The 16,082-nt window shown below is 40.5% G+C and overlaps 1 protein-coding gene across 1 annotated transcript in view; it reads left to right on the top strand.

Moving 5' to 3' along the window:
• The first annotated feature begins 6,575 nt into the window (after positions 1-6,575).
• The window catches only part of fanca (FA complementation group A), a 106,677-nt gene continuing 97,170 nt past the window's right edge, over positions 6,576-16,082 (top strand). The window contains exons 1-5 of the mRNA XM_078210729.1: positions 6,576-6,875; positions 9,421-9,530; positions 9,967-10,060; positions 11,602-11,744; positions 13,758-13,853. Of these exons, the coding sequence (XP_078066855.1) occupies positions 6,800-6,875; positions 9,421-9,530; positions 9,967-10,060; positions 11,602-11,744; positions 13,758-13,853 (519 nt within the window). The 5' untranslated portion in view covers positions 6,576-6,799. The remainder of the gene's footprint in view (positions 6,876-9,420; positions 9,531-9,966; positions 10,061-11,601; positions 11,745-13,757; positions 13,854-16,082) is intronic.

Here is a 16,082-nt window from a genome sequence, read left to right as displayed (position 1 = left end):
AATCCCGGGAATCGTAATCACAAATGGAGAGACTGAACCATCGAGAGGTGAGCAGTCATTGTTACAGTCCAAGTTGGAGTGGCTTTAAAGGAATTTGAAGGAATTCACAGGCCTGATCTTAGAAGGTGGAGTGTTGAAATCCCTCATGAGAGAGGCAGAGTTTTATTGTGGACTCAGAGTGGTCAATGATATCTGGATGGGTGACTGAGAAATCCATGGGATCTGTCTTGGTTGCATCTGTCGTTTAATGTGCAGTTTGGTGTGCTTGACCACAGTTTGCTTGTTAATGCATATTTTCTTCATGTTAACTCTGAATGCTAGGGTATAAGATAGATGTTGTAAATTGCTTTACTTTGTCAATTTAGTATAATAAAGTTTATTGGGTTTGTTTAAAACTATGGAATTTTGTGGCTTTATCCTCGGAGTAAGTTACAGGGATTTTAAACTTGTCTATTTTAAACAAAATGTTACTGTTCCACAAGCGGATTGTTACAGCTGAAATGATATATCTTTGAAAGGGAATTCAAAACAACCAGCAATGAATAAGAATTTGTGTCAGCAAAATAAAGCTCATTGTGACAGATACTGTCAGATTTCCATTTTTTATGCATCTATTGAAATGGTAAGCAGTTTTCATTCAGTTACAGTCTTTCAATGCTGAAATGGAAATTGCATCAGTCTTTTTATTAAATCTTTGACATTTTTTTGAATATGTTTTGGGATTTGCAGACTGCTGTTTCAATCACTGGGTTTTGACATCACAGGCATTTTGACATTTTGACATCACAGGCAGTGCAAGTACGTGTCCATGAAGCAAACCCTCGACGGCTGCGCCATCACCAAACTTAGCCATCGCCTCTGTGTCTAAAGTGGGTGACATCACACTTGCCTACATTGAAATCAATTTGCCATAGACTTTTCCAATTCGTATTGTTGTAATTTTATACTTTCATCTGCTTACTGTTTACAATACTGCCTATCTTTGGGTCATTAGCAAACTTGGAAATGTGGCTTTCTATCCTATCATCCAAGTTGTCAATACTGTAAGTAGTGAATGGTTGTAACCCTGACAATTCTCAGTGGTTCTTAGCTGTTGAATGGACTTTTCAACCTCATGTTGGGCTGGGATTATGCTGAAGTGGTGGTGGGTAGCACGCTATGGGATGTGGTCAAAGGCACTCCTGTCGAGGACTGAGTCTCAGTTGGGGAGATCCTTGAAGTGCTCCTTCCAATGAGTGCTGACTGCCTCTTTGTCCTCAATGGGCACTACTCTATTCTTAGCTCTTAGGGTCCTTGGACACTTGGGCTGTAAATGATCTTGACCACATTGAAGAATCCATGCATGTCCTGGCAGTCGGTGAGTTGCTGTATTTTCTGCGCTCTTTCCATTCACCATCTTAAATTCACTGGGTTTTTTGTCCTACCTCAGCCTTCAATCACCTGTAGACCTACTTTCGTACCCTCAAATGTTGGTGATACTTCCCGTTCAGGAATGCCTTGTGCTTACAATTTAGCAGCTTCTGGATCCCCTGGTCATTCTTGTCAAACCAGTCTTGATGTTTCCTGGTGGAGAAACAAAGATTGTCCTTGAAGGTGTTGATTATGGTGGATTTAAGGACAGAGCAGGCACTGTGAACATTCTGTGGATCCTATTTGTTGAGTGTTGGCAGGTTGCTTGTGAGGCGCTGTTCTGAGTGGGTCTTTCTTTGCAGTGTCCTTGTGTGGGATTTTACAGCCTCGCTCTAGCGAGATTGGAAATTCCTGTCCGAGGTCATTTCCATTGTCCACCCCTCGCCCGCTCCGATTCCATGACGGGCGAGGCGGTAGATTTCCCAGCTTGAGTCCATCAATATTACATTTCAAAGGAACCTCAACCACACATCGAACCTAAAGCACAGAAACCGGCCAAACTGCTCCATGGTATCCTTTATACTCCAGACACATCTCCTCACTGCCCTTCTCTAACTACAGTAAGAAGTTTAACAACACCAGGTTAAAGTCCAACAGGTTTATTTGGTAGCAAAAGCCACACAAGCTTTTGGAGCTCCAAGCCCCTTCTTCAGGTGAGTGGGAATTCTGTTCACAAACAGGGCATATAAAGACACAGACTCAATTTACATGAATAATGGTTGGAATGCGAATACTTACAGCTAATCAAGTCTTTAAGATAGTCTGCTTTCTTGCATCTTTGTAGAAACTTGATGTCTGTGTCAATATGCGCGATCTTCTTAGAGATCCTCTCCACTTGGAGCCGGCAGTTTGCGGTGTCGATGGTAGTCATGATGTGGAGACCCCAGTCCAATGCCGGCATCTCCACATCTTCTCTAACTAACCATATCAGCACACACTTTTATTCCTTAATCTGAATATCTGAATTTACCTCAGCTACTCCTTATGATAGGGCTCATGGGATTAGAGGTAATATATTCACATGGACTGATGATTGGTTAATAGGCAGAGCAGAGTGACTAGGAATAAATGGGTCATTTTGGGATCGCAGGGTGTAAATACATGAGTGCCGCTGCCTTTGCCAGAGGCTAAGTCCAGTTTGGTTAATGTTTTCTGACAGTTGCGCTTGAGGCCGCCCTCAATAGTTGAGTGCTGCAAGGATCTGTGCTTGGACCCCAGCTACTTACCAATATTATACCAATAATTTAGATGAGGGCATCAAGTGTGAAATATCCACGTTCACTGATAAAACAAAGCTAAGCTGTAAGGAGAACACAAAGAGGTTGCAAAGGGATACAGTGTGGTTAAGTGATTGAGTAAGAAAATGGCAGATGTAGTTTGATGTGAGGAAGTGTGAAATTATACACTTTGGTGGGAAGAATGGGAAAGTCAAATAGTTTTTGGTGTGAGATTGGCAAATGTTGCTATTCAGAGGGAATTGGGAATCCATGTACACAAGTCACAGAAAGTTAATGTGCAAGTACGGCAAGCAATTAAGAAGAGTGAGGGACAATAAGAGTAAGGATGGCTTCTGAAATTATATAGAACTTTGGTGAGATCATATTCAGAATACCGTGTAAAATTTTATTGTCCTTATCCGAGAAAAGATGCATGTGCTTTAGAGGGAGTCCAGTGAAGGTTCACTTGATTGATTCCTGAGATGGGGGGGGTTTATATTTGAGGGACGATTGAGTAGAATGAGCCTATATTCACTGGATTTCAGAAGAACAAGAGGCGATCTCATTTAAATGCATAAAATTCTTAAGGGGACTTGATAGAGTAGATGCTGAAAGGATGTTTCCCTTGTATAGAGAGCCTCGAATGAAGGGGCATTGTCTCAAGATAAGAGGGAAGCCATTTAGGACTGAGATGACTCAGTGAGTCATGAATCTCTGGAATGCTCAACCCCAGAGGGCTGTGGATACTCTGTGGATAAGTATATTAAAAGCTGAGATGGATAGGTTATTGTGAACCAAGAACTTCGAGTGTGCGCATGTGCAAACTTCAAGTGTGTGCATATGTTAATTTCAAGTGTGAACTTTGAGACTGTGTACGTGTTCTGGTATCAATCCCATGAATCCTTTTTGCATTTGTTTCAGTACCTGCACAAGATTTTTATAATGCTGAGACAAGAGCACTCCCAATTGTGACAATACTGAGCCTTTAGGAAATGTATTTGTCATGTTTTTGTGCAGAATCTGTTGTCGCAGTTCATTTTTATTATCATAGCCATTCTGTCTGTACACAGCAGCACTGTATTGTTGCTGCAACAGCATAATTGATCTTAATTGCTACAATGTTTGTTTTAATCTGAACAAAGGCCAGGTTCTGTTATTTTGTGTTTTCCCCTGGGATATTGCAGAGTGGAGTGTGATTGACAGGTAAGGTCATAATCCTGGGTGCAGCTCAGCTTTCAAAGAGAACTCAAAACAGTCTCCTTTTTGGGATCTTTAGAGAGAGGTTGCTTTTTCTGTATCTCTTGCACTGTTTGAAGTAGAGACTGGAAGCTGTCAAGAAATAAATCTCTTTCTCTGAGATTCTGCTGTTTGGGGGTGGAACTTTCTTTGGAAGTTGCTGCATGAGAAGTAGACAAGTATCAGTCTGGATCACTCTCTAGAGGTGTTAAAAGACCAGTAATCTAGTAGCCACATAAGCATGTTTGGTTTTCTGTGCTAACTGGTTCTAAAGAAGGGATTTATGTCTATGGGGGGATACTGTTAAATTGGAACATTAGTGATAGCTAGCTGTTAAGAATATGTTGCCATGTTTAAGTATTTTAATTGGTAAAAGTTTTGCTATTTTCTAATGTTATATTCTAACTTTGTTCTTAAAGTTTGTTTTGATAAATGCTTCCCAGTGGGTCACTTAAATCATACCTGGAGGGAAACACCTTTTGCTCACCCTAATGCCAAAATCAAATGTAAAAGTTGGGGTCTAGGCCGACTGCATAATATATCTTGGAGTTTCTGATCTGGTTCTTAACACAATGTGGATTGACCAAGGCTCCGTATAAGGTTAACACAACTCATCTGCTTTTCAATTCCATCCCTTGAGAAGATAGCTCTAGTACTTGGCTCACTGTGTTTAAACAGATGGTCATTACATTGAGATTTGTTAGTGTCACTAGGGTTGTCACGTTTAAGCGATTTAATCATTGAAAGATGTGAACACTGAGTAAAAGATACAAGGGTTTTTGTACATTAATTATGATTTCGGAACAGTGTACTTTTTTTCCTAGATGAATGACAATTGACCTATGTATCATATCTTCCATAAGTATTGCAGTTAAGTAAGGGAAATATTTATTGTTAAAGTCAGAGAAAATATTTTTAAAAACTGTTCGTTCCGGTAGAAAAGTATTTTACACAATTGAAGTTGCAACAACATTTATAATGCTAAAATTCAACACATTTACTCTGTTTTCTGTTCATTATAAGTTGCTTGCTCAGGAAAATTCAGAAATTTACAACTTTTGTCACTTTCCCCAAAGGATAACAGAATGGGAAAGTGCAACTCCCCTATTGAGCCGTCAATCAAAGCACATCCACCAATAGACAGCGTCTTCTTGATTACTATTCACCAATAGACAGCGACTTCCTGGTTAATACACACCAATAGACAACGACTTCCTGATTACTATCCACCAATAGACAACGTGTCCCACACACTATCCACCAATGGTAGCGCAGCGCGCGATCAACAGAGGGACGCCGGTAACATTGTGAACAAGAGAGAGAAAGAAGATCACAGTGTTAGTATTTAATGTATTACAGCAGAGAGGGAGACTGGAGTGATCAGTGTTAGTGTTTAATGTGTTACAGCAGAGAGGGAGACTGGAGTGATCACCATGTTAGTATTTAATGTATTACAGCAGAGAGGGAGACTGGAGTGATCAGTGTTAGTGTTTAATGTATTACAGCAGAGAGGGAGACTGGAGTGATCAGTGTTAGTGTTTAATGTATTACAGCAGAGAGGGAGACTGGAGTGATCAGTGTTAGTGTTTAATGTGTTACAGCAGAGAGGGAGAGACTGGAGTGATCACAGTGTTAGTGTTTAATGTGTTACAACAGAGAGGGAGAGACTGGAGTGATCACAGTGTTAGTGTTTAATGTGTCACAGCAGAGAGGGAGACTGGAGTGATCACAGTGTTAGTGTTTAATGTATTACAGCAGAGAGGGAGACTGGAGTGATCAGTGTTAGTGTTTAATGTGTTACAGCAGAGAGGGAGACTGGAGTGATCACAGTGTTAGTGTTTAATGTATTACAGCAGAGAGGGAGAGACTGGAGTGATCACAGTGTTAGTGTTTAATGTGTTACAACAGAGAGGGAGAGACTGGAGTGATCACAGTGTTAGTGTTTAATGTGTCACAGCAGAGAGGGAGACTGGAGTGATCACAGTGTTAGTGTTTAATGTATTACAGCAGAGAGGGAGAGACTGGAGTGATCACAGTGTTAGTGTTTAATGTGTTACAACAGAGAGGGAGAGACTGGAGTGATCACAGTGTTAGTGTTTAATGTGTTACAGCCGAGAGGGAGAAACTGGAGTGATCAGTGTTAGTGTTTAATGTGTTACAGCAGAGAGGGAGAGACTGGAGTGATCACAGTGTTAGTGTTTAATGTGTTACAGCAGAGAGGGAGAGACTGGAGTGATCACAGTGTTAGTGTTTAATGTGTTACAGCAGAGAGGGAGACTGGAGTGATCACCATGTTAGTGTTTAATGTGTTACAGCAGAGAGGGAGACTGGAGTGACAGTATTGTTAGTGTTTAATGTGTTACAGCAGAGAGGGAGACTGGAGTGATCACAGTGTTAGTGTTTAATGTGTTACAACAGAGAGGGAGACTGGAGTGATCACCGTGTTAGTGTTTAATGTGTTACAGCAGAGAGGGAGACTGGAGTGACAGTATTGTTAGTGTTTAATTATTGTAGCAGTAGGCAGATTATAAGTGACCACATTATTGCAGCAAAAAGATCGAGGAAGTTTGTCTTTCACATTATATATTTGTACAGTTACAGCAGTGAGCTATGGGTTGGTACTGCATCTGGTCTTAAACAATTAATATAGTTATAGCAAAGAGTTAGGATTAGCAATTTACCAGTTACAGCAATGGAACAGATACATCCGAATTAATACACCTGTACCAGAGTTAAAACTATTAATAGTTAAAGCGGAGAGATATAAATTGGAATTTAATGCAGATACAGTACAGGGAAAGGTCAATGTTGTTTTACAGTAGGGAAGGATTGATGTAAGGAATACTGTGAAAGAAAACTGTTCACATAAAATGATGTTTGATTAGATTTTGCATATTTGCTTACACTGTGACAGTGCTTTTTCTGTAAAATACAGAATGTCCAGTGTTGCCTCCGATTATCTATCCTGTTCCCCTGATATGACGCAGAGGAAGACACTCTCACAGTTGTTGGGTGAGCTTACATTGAATTTATAATTAATATGGTTCTTTAATTTCAAGCTTGGGTCTACATTAGATGGACATTATCGTCACTGAACATTGCCTGGTGAAATTTGTTTGGGAAAGCAAAGAGGATATCTCACTTTATTTCAAATCACTATTTAGTCAAATTTGTATCAACTGATAAATGATACGACATTAAGTATTTGCAAACGTACAGAACAAACTCTAAACCTATTAAAAAGAAGATAAAAGTCTACAATTGAGTAACTCAGTGGTGGATGTAATTCAGTCCAAAGAAATGCAAGGTACCACAGATTGGAAAAGAAAGATGTTGCAAGCATAGTATGGATAGTGATGGAATTGGTAAAAATGAAGTAGAAAGGGATCTGGGTGTGATAGGATTTGAAAGATTTCAAACTTTTAAATGTAATAATTTTGGGGTAAAGATGATCAAAGCAGAGAGTTTAGTCACATTTGATAAGTTGCACATGAGTTCACAGAATCACAGAATACTACAGTGCAGAAGAGGACCTTCGGCCCATCGAGTCTGCACCGACGCATAAAATGCCCTGACCTGCCCATCTAATCCCACTTGCCAGCACTTGGCCCATAGCCTTGAATGTTATGGCGTGCCAAGTCGTCATTGAGGTACTTTTTAAAGGATGTGAGGCATCCCACCTCCACCACCCTCCCAGGCAGTGCATTCCAGACCATCACCACCCTCGGAGTAAAAAAGGTTTTTCCTCAAATCCCCCCTAAACCTCCCATCTCACTTTTAACTTGTGTACCCTCATAACTGACCCTTCAACTAAGGGGAACAGCTGCTCCCTATCCACCCTGTCCATGCCCCTCATAATCTTGAATAGCTTAATCAGGTCGCCCCCTCAGTCTTCTCTGCTCCAACAAAAACAACCCAAGCCTATCCAACCTCTGTTCATAACTTAAATGTTCCATCCCAGGCAACATCCTGGTAAATCTCCTCTGCACCCCCTCCAGTGCATTCACGTCCTTCTTATAATGTGGCGACCAGAACTGCACACAATACTCCAGCTGTGGCCTCACCAAAGTTCTATACAACACCATCATGACCTCTCTGCTTTTGTAATCTATACCCCAATTGATAAAGGCAAGTGTGCCATATGCGTTTTTCACTACCCTCTTAACCTGCCTTTCCGTCTTCAGAGACCTTTGGACAAACATGCCAAGGTCCCTTTGTTCTTCAGAACTTCCCCGTGTCAGACATTTCATAGTATACTTCCTTGTCAAATTACTCCTTCCAAAATGCATCACCTCTCACTTTTCAGGGTTAAATTCCATCTGCCACTTATCCGCCCATTTGACCATCTCATTTATACCTTCCTGTAACCCAAGACACTCAACCTCATTGTTAACCATCCGGCCAATCTTTGTGTCATTGGCAAACTTACTGATCCTACCCCCCAGTTGGAAGATGTCTTGCCAAAACTACAAATACTTGGGTCAGATTGAACTTTGAATATTGTATTTGGTTTTGGGTCACTAAAAATAGGAGCAACTTGAACAAAAATATGGAAACAATGTGGAGGAGGATCTCAAAGGATTGAGTTCTGAGGAAAGACAGGACAAGCTGAGTCTCTAGCATCAAAGGGAAGCAACTGTGATTAGGCTGCACAGTACAATATCACAGAATTGTTACAATGCAGAAAGAGATCCTTTGGCCCATCATGTTTGCACCAGCTGTCTGATTTCGCTTAGTGTCATTCTCCTGCCTTCTCCCCGTGACCCTACACATTCTGTCTCTTCAGATGACCCGTCTAATTCCCTTTTCAATGCCTTGACTGAACCTCACTCTCAGGCAGTGTATTCCAGGCCTTAACCACATGCTGTGTGGGGAAGCTTTTTTCTCATATCATTTTTGCTTCTTTTGCCAATTACTTCAAATCTGTGTCCTCTCATTCTCAATCCCCTGTGGGAGCAGTTTCTCCCTATCTGCTTTGTCCAGACCCCTCAAAATTTTAATTACCTCCATCAAATCTCCTTTCAGCCGCCTTTTCCCAAGGAAAACAGTCTTAACTTCTCCAATCTATCTTCAGAACAAGTTCCTCCTCCCTTGAACCATTCTTCTGAATCTTTTCTGCACTTTCCCAAATGCCTTCACATCTTTCCTCAGTTGTGGAGGCTAGAATTGGAGACAATACTCCAGCTGGGGTAGAACTATTGTCTTATTATGCTTGTAAGTGCGTTTTTTAGAAACAGCAATTTGAATTGAATTAGAAATGTTTGATTGTTTTGTTTTAAAAAAATTTTTTACATTTTATTTGAAATTTTAATCTTAAATTTTATTTGAAGTGTTAATTTTTTAAAAATGGCTTTATTTTTCAATAATAAGAATGAAGGAATGGTCCCAAAAAATAGTCAATTAGCATGGGTTTGATGGAGAATGAAGGGAACTGAGGAAAAATAACTATGGCGTAGTCTTGTCTTGCTCAGTATTTTTTGATGGTCTTGACAATTCCTCTTTCATTCGTTGATGTCCAGCAACTAAGAGAGGCCACAATTTTTAAAACTTTCTTCAGGTACAAGACCCCACAGGCACAGACGGAGATGCTGTTCAGAGCTTCAACTGAAAGATACTGTGATTCAGTTTATGAGGCATCATCAGAACCTGGGTGACCTACTCCTTGAGGTAATGTTCATGGCAAGACTGCTCACATTCCTGTACTCAGCAGCTGTGCTAAATGTTCGTTCAGGGTGGCACAGTGGGTTAGCACTGCTGCCTCACAACGCCAGGGACTCGGGTTCAATTCCTGGCTTGGCTCACAATCAGTGCGGAGTTGCGCGTTCTCCCTGTATCTGCGTGGGTTTCCTCCGGGTGCTCCGGTTTCCTCCCACAGTCCGAAAGACGTGCTGGTTGGGTGCATTGGCCATTCTCCCTCAGTGTACCTGAACAGGCGCCGGAGCGTGGCGATTAGGAGATTTTCACAGTAACTTCATTGCAGTGTTAATGTAAGCCTACTTGTGACACCAATAAATAAACTAAACTGCACATGGGAAGGTGCATTGCCTGTTAAAAGAACAGAAATTTCAGTCAGAAATAACACAAATAACTGTTCACTTTCTAGGTAAATGGGTCAATGAGTAGATGTTTATCTCATCCTGGTAAAGTTAACCCTGACGATCATGATGCCAATACTCCTGGTGAAGGTCCTTTTATAGGTAAGTTTATTACATAATTACACAACTTTAACCAACATTTTCCTGCGACTGTCTTCAGGCAGCAATTACATGGGTTACACGGACAGCCATTGTTGGCAAGAACTGACTAAATGCATGTGAATGCATCCTTTTATTTACTGCAGTTATGTCGATCTGGAGTTTTTCATGAAGTTTACTGATCTATAAATGTGTGCAATGCAGGCAAATATTGCTGAGGCCGTCAGAATTCACTTGCTGCATAAGAAAGAAACACTTGCTATGGTTACAATGACACTAAATCATGAGATATTAATTCTAAACCATATTACCACTGTTAGCCAGATAGATCCCACTGCAGTTAAACTGTGAACCCTTGCAGTAGGGAGTGATGAGGCATCATTGTGTAACAGAGCATCCAGCAGCCCTGCTTAGATCAACATTAGGCTGTCAGGAAGATACCCAAATGAGAATGCTGTCCAAAACCTGAATTTAAACCCAGCTCTCTCTGCTCAGGATGCAGTGAATTAATGGGTTGCGTCACTCACCTGCTGCTCATGTTAATTTGGCTACATTTAAGATATAATGTGTATTTATAAAAAATTGCAGTAAGAAAACAACACTGGTGAAATGATAAATAAAACACATATTTAAAACTAGGAGACTTAAAATGAAAGCTTTAGTCCATTTATATTCTAGTGTCAGAATAATGCATTCTGTTTTACATTTTATGATATTATTTGGTATACTTGACACTTCTACAACTGCAAAAATGACTTAACTCCTGTCAGCTAGTCACAACTAAGGTCAGGTGCTGAATGTAGTGGGAATTGAACCTACATTCATTGCTACATCCTGTCACTGAGCATTAGACGTTGAGCCAGGTTTAACCTGTTAAGTGTAACTCTTAGTAAGGTTGATGATAGCATTGATTGTCTACTGTAAATCACTGTTAGTGATTATGTTACCATGCTAATAACTGAGAAGCCTGGATTAATGGTCCAGAGAAGAATTCAAATCCCAACATAGCAGCTGAGAAATTTCAATTCAATTAAATACATAAATCTGGAATTTAAAAAGCTGGTGTAATTAAAGCTGGTGACCTGATGAAGGAGCAGCACCCCTAAAGCTGGTGGCTTTTGCTACCAAATAAACCTGTTGGACTTTAACCTGGTGTTGTTAAACTTCTTACTGTGTTTACCCCAGTCCAACGCCGGCATCTCCACATCGTAATTAATGATGACCATGCAACTGTCAGACTGTTGAAAAATCTTCTGCTTCACTAATGCCCTTTAGGGAAGGCAATCTTTGTTCCTTATATGGTCTGGCCTTAATGTGACCCTGGACCCACAGCAAAGCAGTTGACTCTTATCTGCCCTCCTGATTGGCCTAGCCAGCCCCTCAGTTCTATTCGAGAAGGTGGCTCACTACCACTGTTTCAAGGATAGTTACGAATGGACAATAAATGCTGGCCTTGTCCATGATGCACATGTTCCAGGAATTAATTTTTAATTTGGTGATCAATTTTTCTAATGTGCTTACTAACCAGCATGTATCTTCCTCAGCCTCCGTCCTACAAGAGCAGGCTTTGCAGATGGACCTCCCTGTTGGCCTTTTGTCTGCAAGAGCATCCATGGAGAAAGTCCAACAAATTATGCAACTTGGGGTTGTGTCTAGACGTGCTGTAATATTGGATTCAGTTCAACGTGTAGGTGAACTGCTTTTGATCAGACCTTTTTAAGTATGCAAATTGTGGCAGTAAATGTAAAGCAAGATGGGGGGAAAAATATTCTGAATAATCCGTAGTTGCCATTGATTTATCACAATGTCTGGGACAAGATACAGTAGTAATGATTTGAAATTGTTCACATTTCTGTAGAAAGTAGTAGGAAAGGAGGAATCTTTAGATCCTCGCCACTGTTTTGATGAAGATTAGTTAGGGTACCTTCCCAATGCCTAGATTCTCGGATCATTGACTGTCCTCAGTCTGGTGAACGTTATTTGGAGCTTGATGGGTTGAATGTGTTAAGGGCCAGATCTGAAACTCCAATATATATTGGAGAATATTATGAGGTTAGCCTAGATCCTAACTTTTACATTTAATTTTGGCATTAAGGTGAGCATAAGGTATTTTGCTCCAGGTGTGATTCTATTGACTCATTAGGTAGTTTTTATTAAAACCAACTTTATTTAAGAACACACTTTGAATATAACAAAAATAATTAGCATAACTTTTAAAATACTTAAACATGACAAAGTATAATTCTTAACAGCTAATTATCACTATAGTTTCAATTTAAGCAAAATCCCCATAGTCCTAAATCCTACTTCAGAACCAATTAGCCACCCAAAACAGATATGCTCATGTGGATGCTCGATTTCTAGCTTTGTAACCCCTCTGGACAGTTACAGAAAGGCCGTGCCTCTGACTCCCATGCAGCAGTTTGCAGAGAAAGATCTACCTTCAAGCAGCAGATCTTCAGAGAAAGAGACCTAGTTTCTGGCAGATCCCAGTCTCCAAACTTCAAAGAGAGAAAGAGTTACTTCTCTCTCCAGCTCCCAAGCAGCAGCTGAACTGGGTTTCTCTCTGTGAGCCTGGCCTCACCCAATCACGTGACCTTTCCTGCCAAAACCCGAATCAAGCCCCACTCTGGGAAACCCCCAGGGGAAAACACAGAAATTAACAACCCTGCATTATCCCAGATTAAAACAAACATTTTAGCAATTAAGATCCATTATGCTGCTGCAGTAACAGTACGACCTGCCAGATCCACCAAAACAGCACCAATAATAAAACAGATCCTGCACCAGAAACATGACACAAATACATTTCTTAAAAGCACAGTTTCGTCACAAATGTTACTATGGATTAGCAAGTTCTTTTCAGGTCCAGGGTCCCACGTGTGAATCTGACTGGCTGAGTAAAAGTTTAAAAAACTAATTGTAGGCCATTTGTTCTCCGTGAAGCGAATTTAAGAAGTCACCAGTTTGCAGTTCTTTCTCAGTACAAAAATGTCCTGATTTGAGAGCATTTGGCAATCTTACTCAGGAGGATACAGGATGCCTGATGTGAGAAATGATAATGTCACAAAGGTGCACTAGGTGGGAACTATAGCACGTGATTGAATAAGAGAGTAGAGGGAGCATAACTCTAACTGTATTTAAGTTGAGTGTCTGAAATAGAAAAGTGTTCAATTCTCCCGCACTAATCTCTCTAGCCTTAATGAGTACAGAAAGTCATCAGAATACTTGTGGGTGGGGGGGAGGGGAAGCAGGGCTCGGGTGGGGGGGAAGCAGGGCTCGGGGGGGGGGGGGGAGCAGGGCTCGGGGGGGGGGCGGGAGGGGGGAAGCAGGGCTCGGGGGGTTGGGGGGGTAGCAGGGCTCGGGGGGGGGGAGGGGCGGGGAGCAGGGCTTGGTTGGGGTGCGAGGAGTAAACTGCAATCATTTTGACTGATCCTGAACATTAATTCTAGCATATTTTAAATGGTTAGAATCAAGGCATTTATATAAAAAATGGAATGCTCATAATGATAGGAAAAAGACGCAGTTAATAGATATTGTTTTTAGTGAAAGATAAATAATCTAGGATAGTAGGAGCTGAATACTATCCATTCAGTAAAAACCTAAGCTAGGAGTTTTATAACAGGACAAAACCGAAGAGTGCCAATTTTCATTCTTTGGTTGTTATTGTTCATTAACACTGACTTCATTCATATTCCAGAGTATGCTTGCCTGTTTACTTCAGAGTATGCAAGAACTGTTGTCCTCCAACATTCTCAGCCGGCTACAATTCTGTGAGGAGATTTGGAAAGCAAAGGTAAGGAGAAAGGTTCAGTGGGATGTAATTATTGGATGTCTGTGTTGTACCTGAGATATTTCTCCTAGATTGCAATAGAAACATAATGTAATTCTTGTGGAAAGTATCAAATTTGTCCAACTGTATTTAATACAGGCTAAGTTCCATTTTAGTATTCGTGACAACCATTAGCACAATAGTGCAACAGAATTCACAATGAATATTTCATGAAACATGTCATGTTTTCATCAGTATAATATTTACTGAGAGATGTGTTACCACTTCCTAGAAACGGATAACCTTTGAAAAGAAATTCAAACATCCAGTTAACAATAGCTGCAAGAATGACACAACAAGGTTTTGCGTTATATAACATTTACTGTAACAAATGACGGAAAACACAATTGACTAAACATTATTTTCTTTTTGTAGGCAACTTTTACTTTAAACTACGGAGAGGAACATTTATACTTATCACACTTCACACTCCCCACCAAATTATAGCCTTTCAGCCAACAGTCCAGTTATTCCCATCTTCCAGTGGGTTCCTGTATCCCTCTTTTGCTGAGTAATAACTCGGAATGACCATCTCCAGGCACTTTCCTCAGTTTTCAGAGAGTTCTTTAAATCCACCAACAGCAGTAAAGCCAGTTCCGAAGATTCATCTGTCCCTGGCAATGCCAGAACAAATCATTAATCCGTAGAAGGCTGCAGAATGGAAAACTTCCACTAGAGACCATCTTCCTCCTGTATTCGGCTGTGGTTGTTCACACAACCATGCAGGCTTTTCTCTCTGCTGACCACACAGAATCTCTGCTGTCTGTCTATGATACTCACTGATTTGTAGGGAAGCCTACAACCTGATCTCAAAAATGGCTTTCTCTGCCCTCTTTTCCCCGTAACAACATAAGACTTTGTAGCTAAGTAGAAATGCTAATTAGTTACTCTTGACCTCAACCCCCTTTCATCTTAGAAATAATTGGACGGTTTACAGTTTACAACCTGACATCAAATGGCCTCCTCCTGCTCCTATCTTCTATGTTTCTATAGCAGGGTTAGGCTATTGAGTTGGACGATCAGCCATGATTGTGGTGAATTGTGGAGCAGGCTCGAAGAACCAAATAGCCTCCTCCTGCTCCTATTTTCTCTCAACAACATCTTTCTGGGACTCTGGGAGACTCAGTCTATTCATGGTAAACTCAGAAAATGTTGCCATTGTTTGCAAGTGTGAATAGCTTGGCATCTTCTTTTCGGTGAAACGCTCTAAGCCTTCCTTTGATCTCTAATAATCAAACCACCTGCCCAAGCTTACTGCCAGGCAGATTTCAGGACAGGTCACATGACTCCCTTTATTTACCCTAAATCGAAAGCTGCAGTCCAAAACTAGAATCTTACAAACCTCATAATTGTAACAGTTGGGCGAAGAGTTTATTTCTTTAATTGTTTTTATTGGTCTTAAAATAATTTCTCAAGAAAATTAAGGTGTTGCGCACTAGCCAGAGTGAGGATTGACTCTGTGTCCAGTTGGTGCATTAGATGTCCTGCTTGTTTAGTCGTCAGTTGTACTTTCTTGACTTTACCACAGATAGTAGTTCAGCGTGATTAATAGAATATTTTGTGTTTAAAATCCACAATTTCCTCCAGCTCAAAATTTTATTACAGAACTCTCAATACCTGGGGCTTTCTGTTTGAATGGAAGAAGTAGAATATGAAGCAGCATGGCCTTGTACAAACTGATGATGTTTAGGTATTCAGTTCTTTGTGGTGCTGTGTGAATCTCATTTCAAGGAATCCTATATCATGTACTCTGCTCCCATTTCCAAAATGCTCTTTTAAGGATTAGGGATTCTACAACATGCCTAAGCATTACAATTTTTAGAATGAAAAATATGCGTCACTTTTCTCACCTTCAAAAGGCAGAAGAACTGAGGAAGTGAGGGAGAACTGCAGCCTGACAACATTTCTGCAGTTGAGAATCCTATTTTTGGATGGGATTATTATCAGAAGGAGTGCCTTTGGCAAGTAGCTAGTGGTGACACAAACTGCAAAACTAATGATACTCGCTGGAATAAATACCTGAAGATTAACTACAGTAGCAGTTTTATAGAATTGCACAATATGTTCTTCAACCAAAGGTTTGCTCATGAAGAAATGAAGTGCAGTTATGCTGATCAGATTTTATTAGTGGTTTTGTTTGGTATGTGTGTCTGCTTTCTGTTGTAATTTGTATTCAATTAAAATGTAGAGTGG

This window comes from Mustelus asterias, chromosome 4 (assembly GCF_964213995.1).
Source record: "Mustelus asterias chromosome 4, sMusAst1.hap1.1, whole genome shotgun sequence".
NCBI classification, from domain to species: Eukaryota; Metazoa; Chordata; class Chondrichthyes; order Carcharhiniformes; family Triakidae; genus Mustelus; species Mustelus asterias.
The sequence above is the reverse complement of the archived record's forward strand: the minus strand, read 5'-3'. Positions and strand labels throughout refer to the sequence as shown.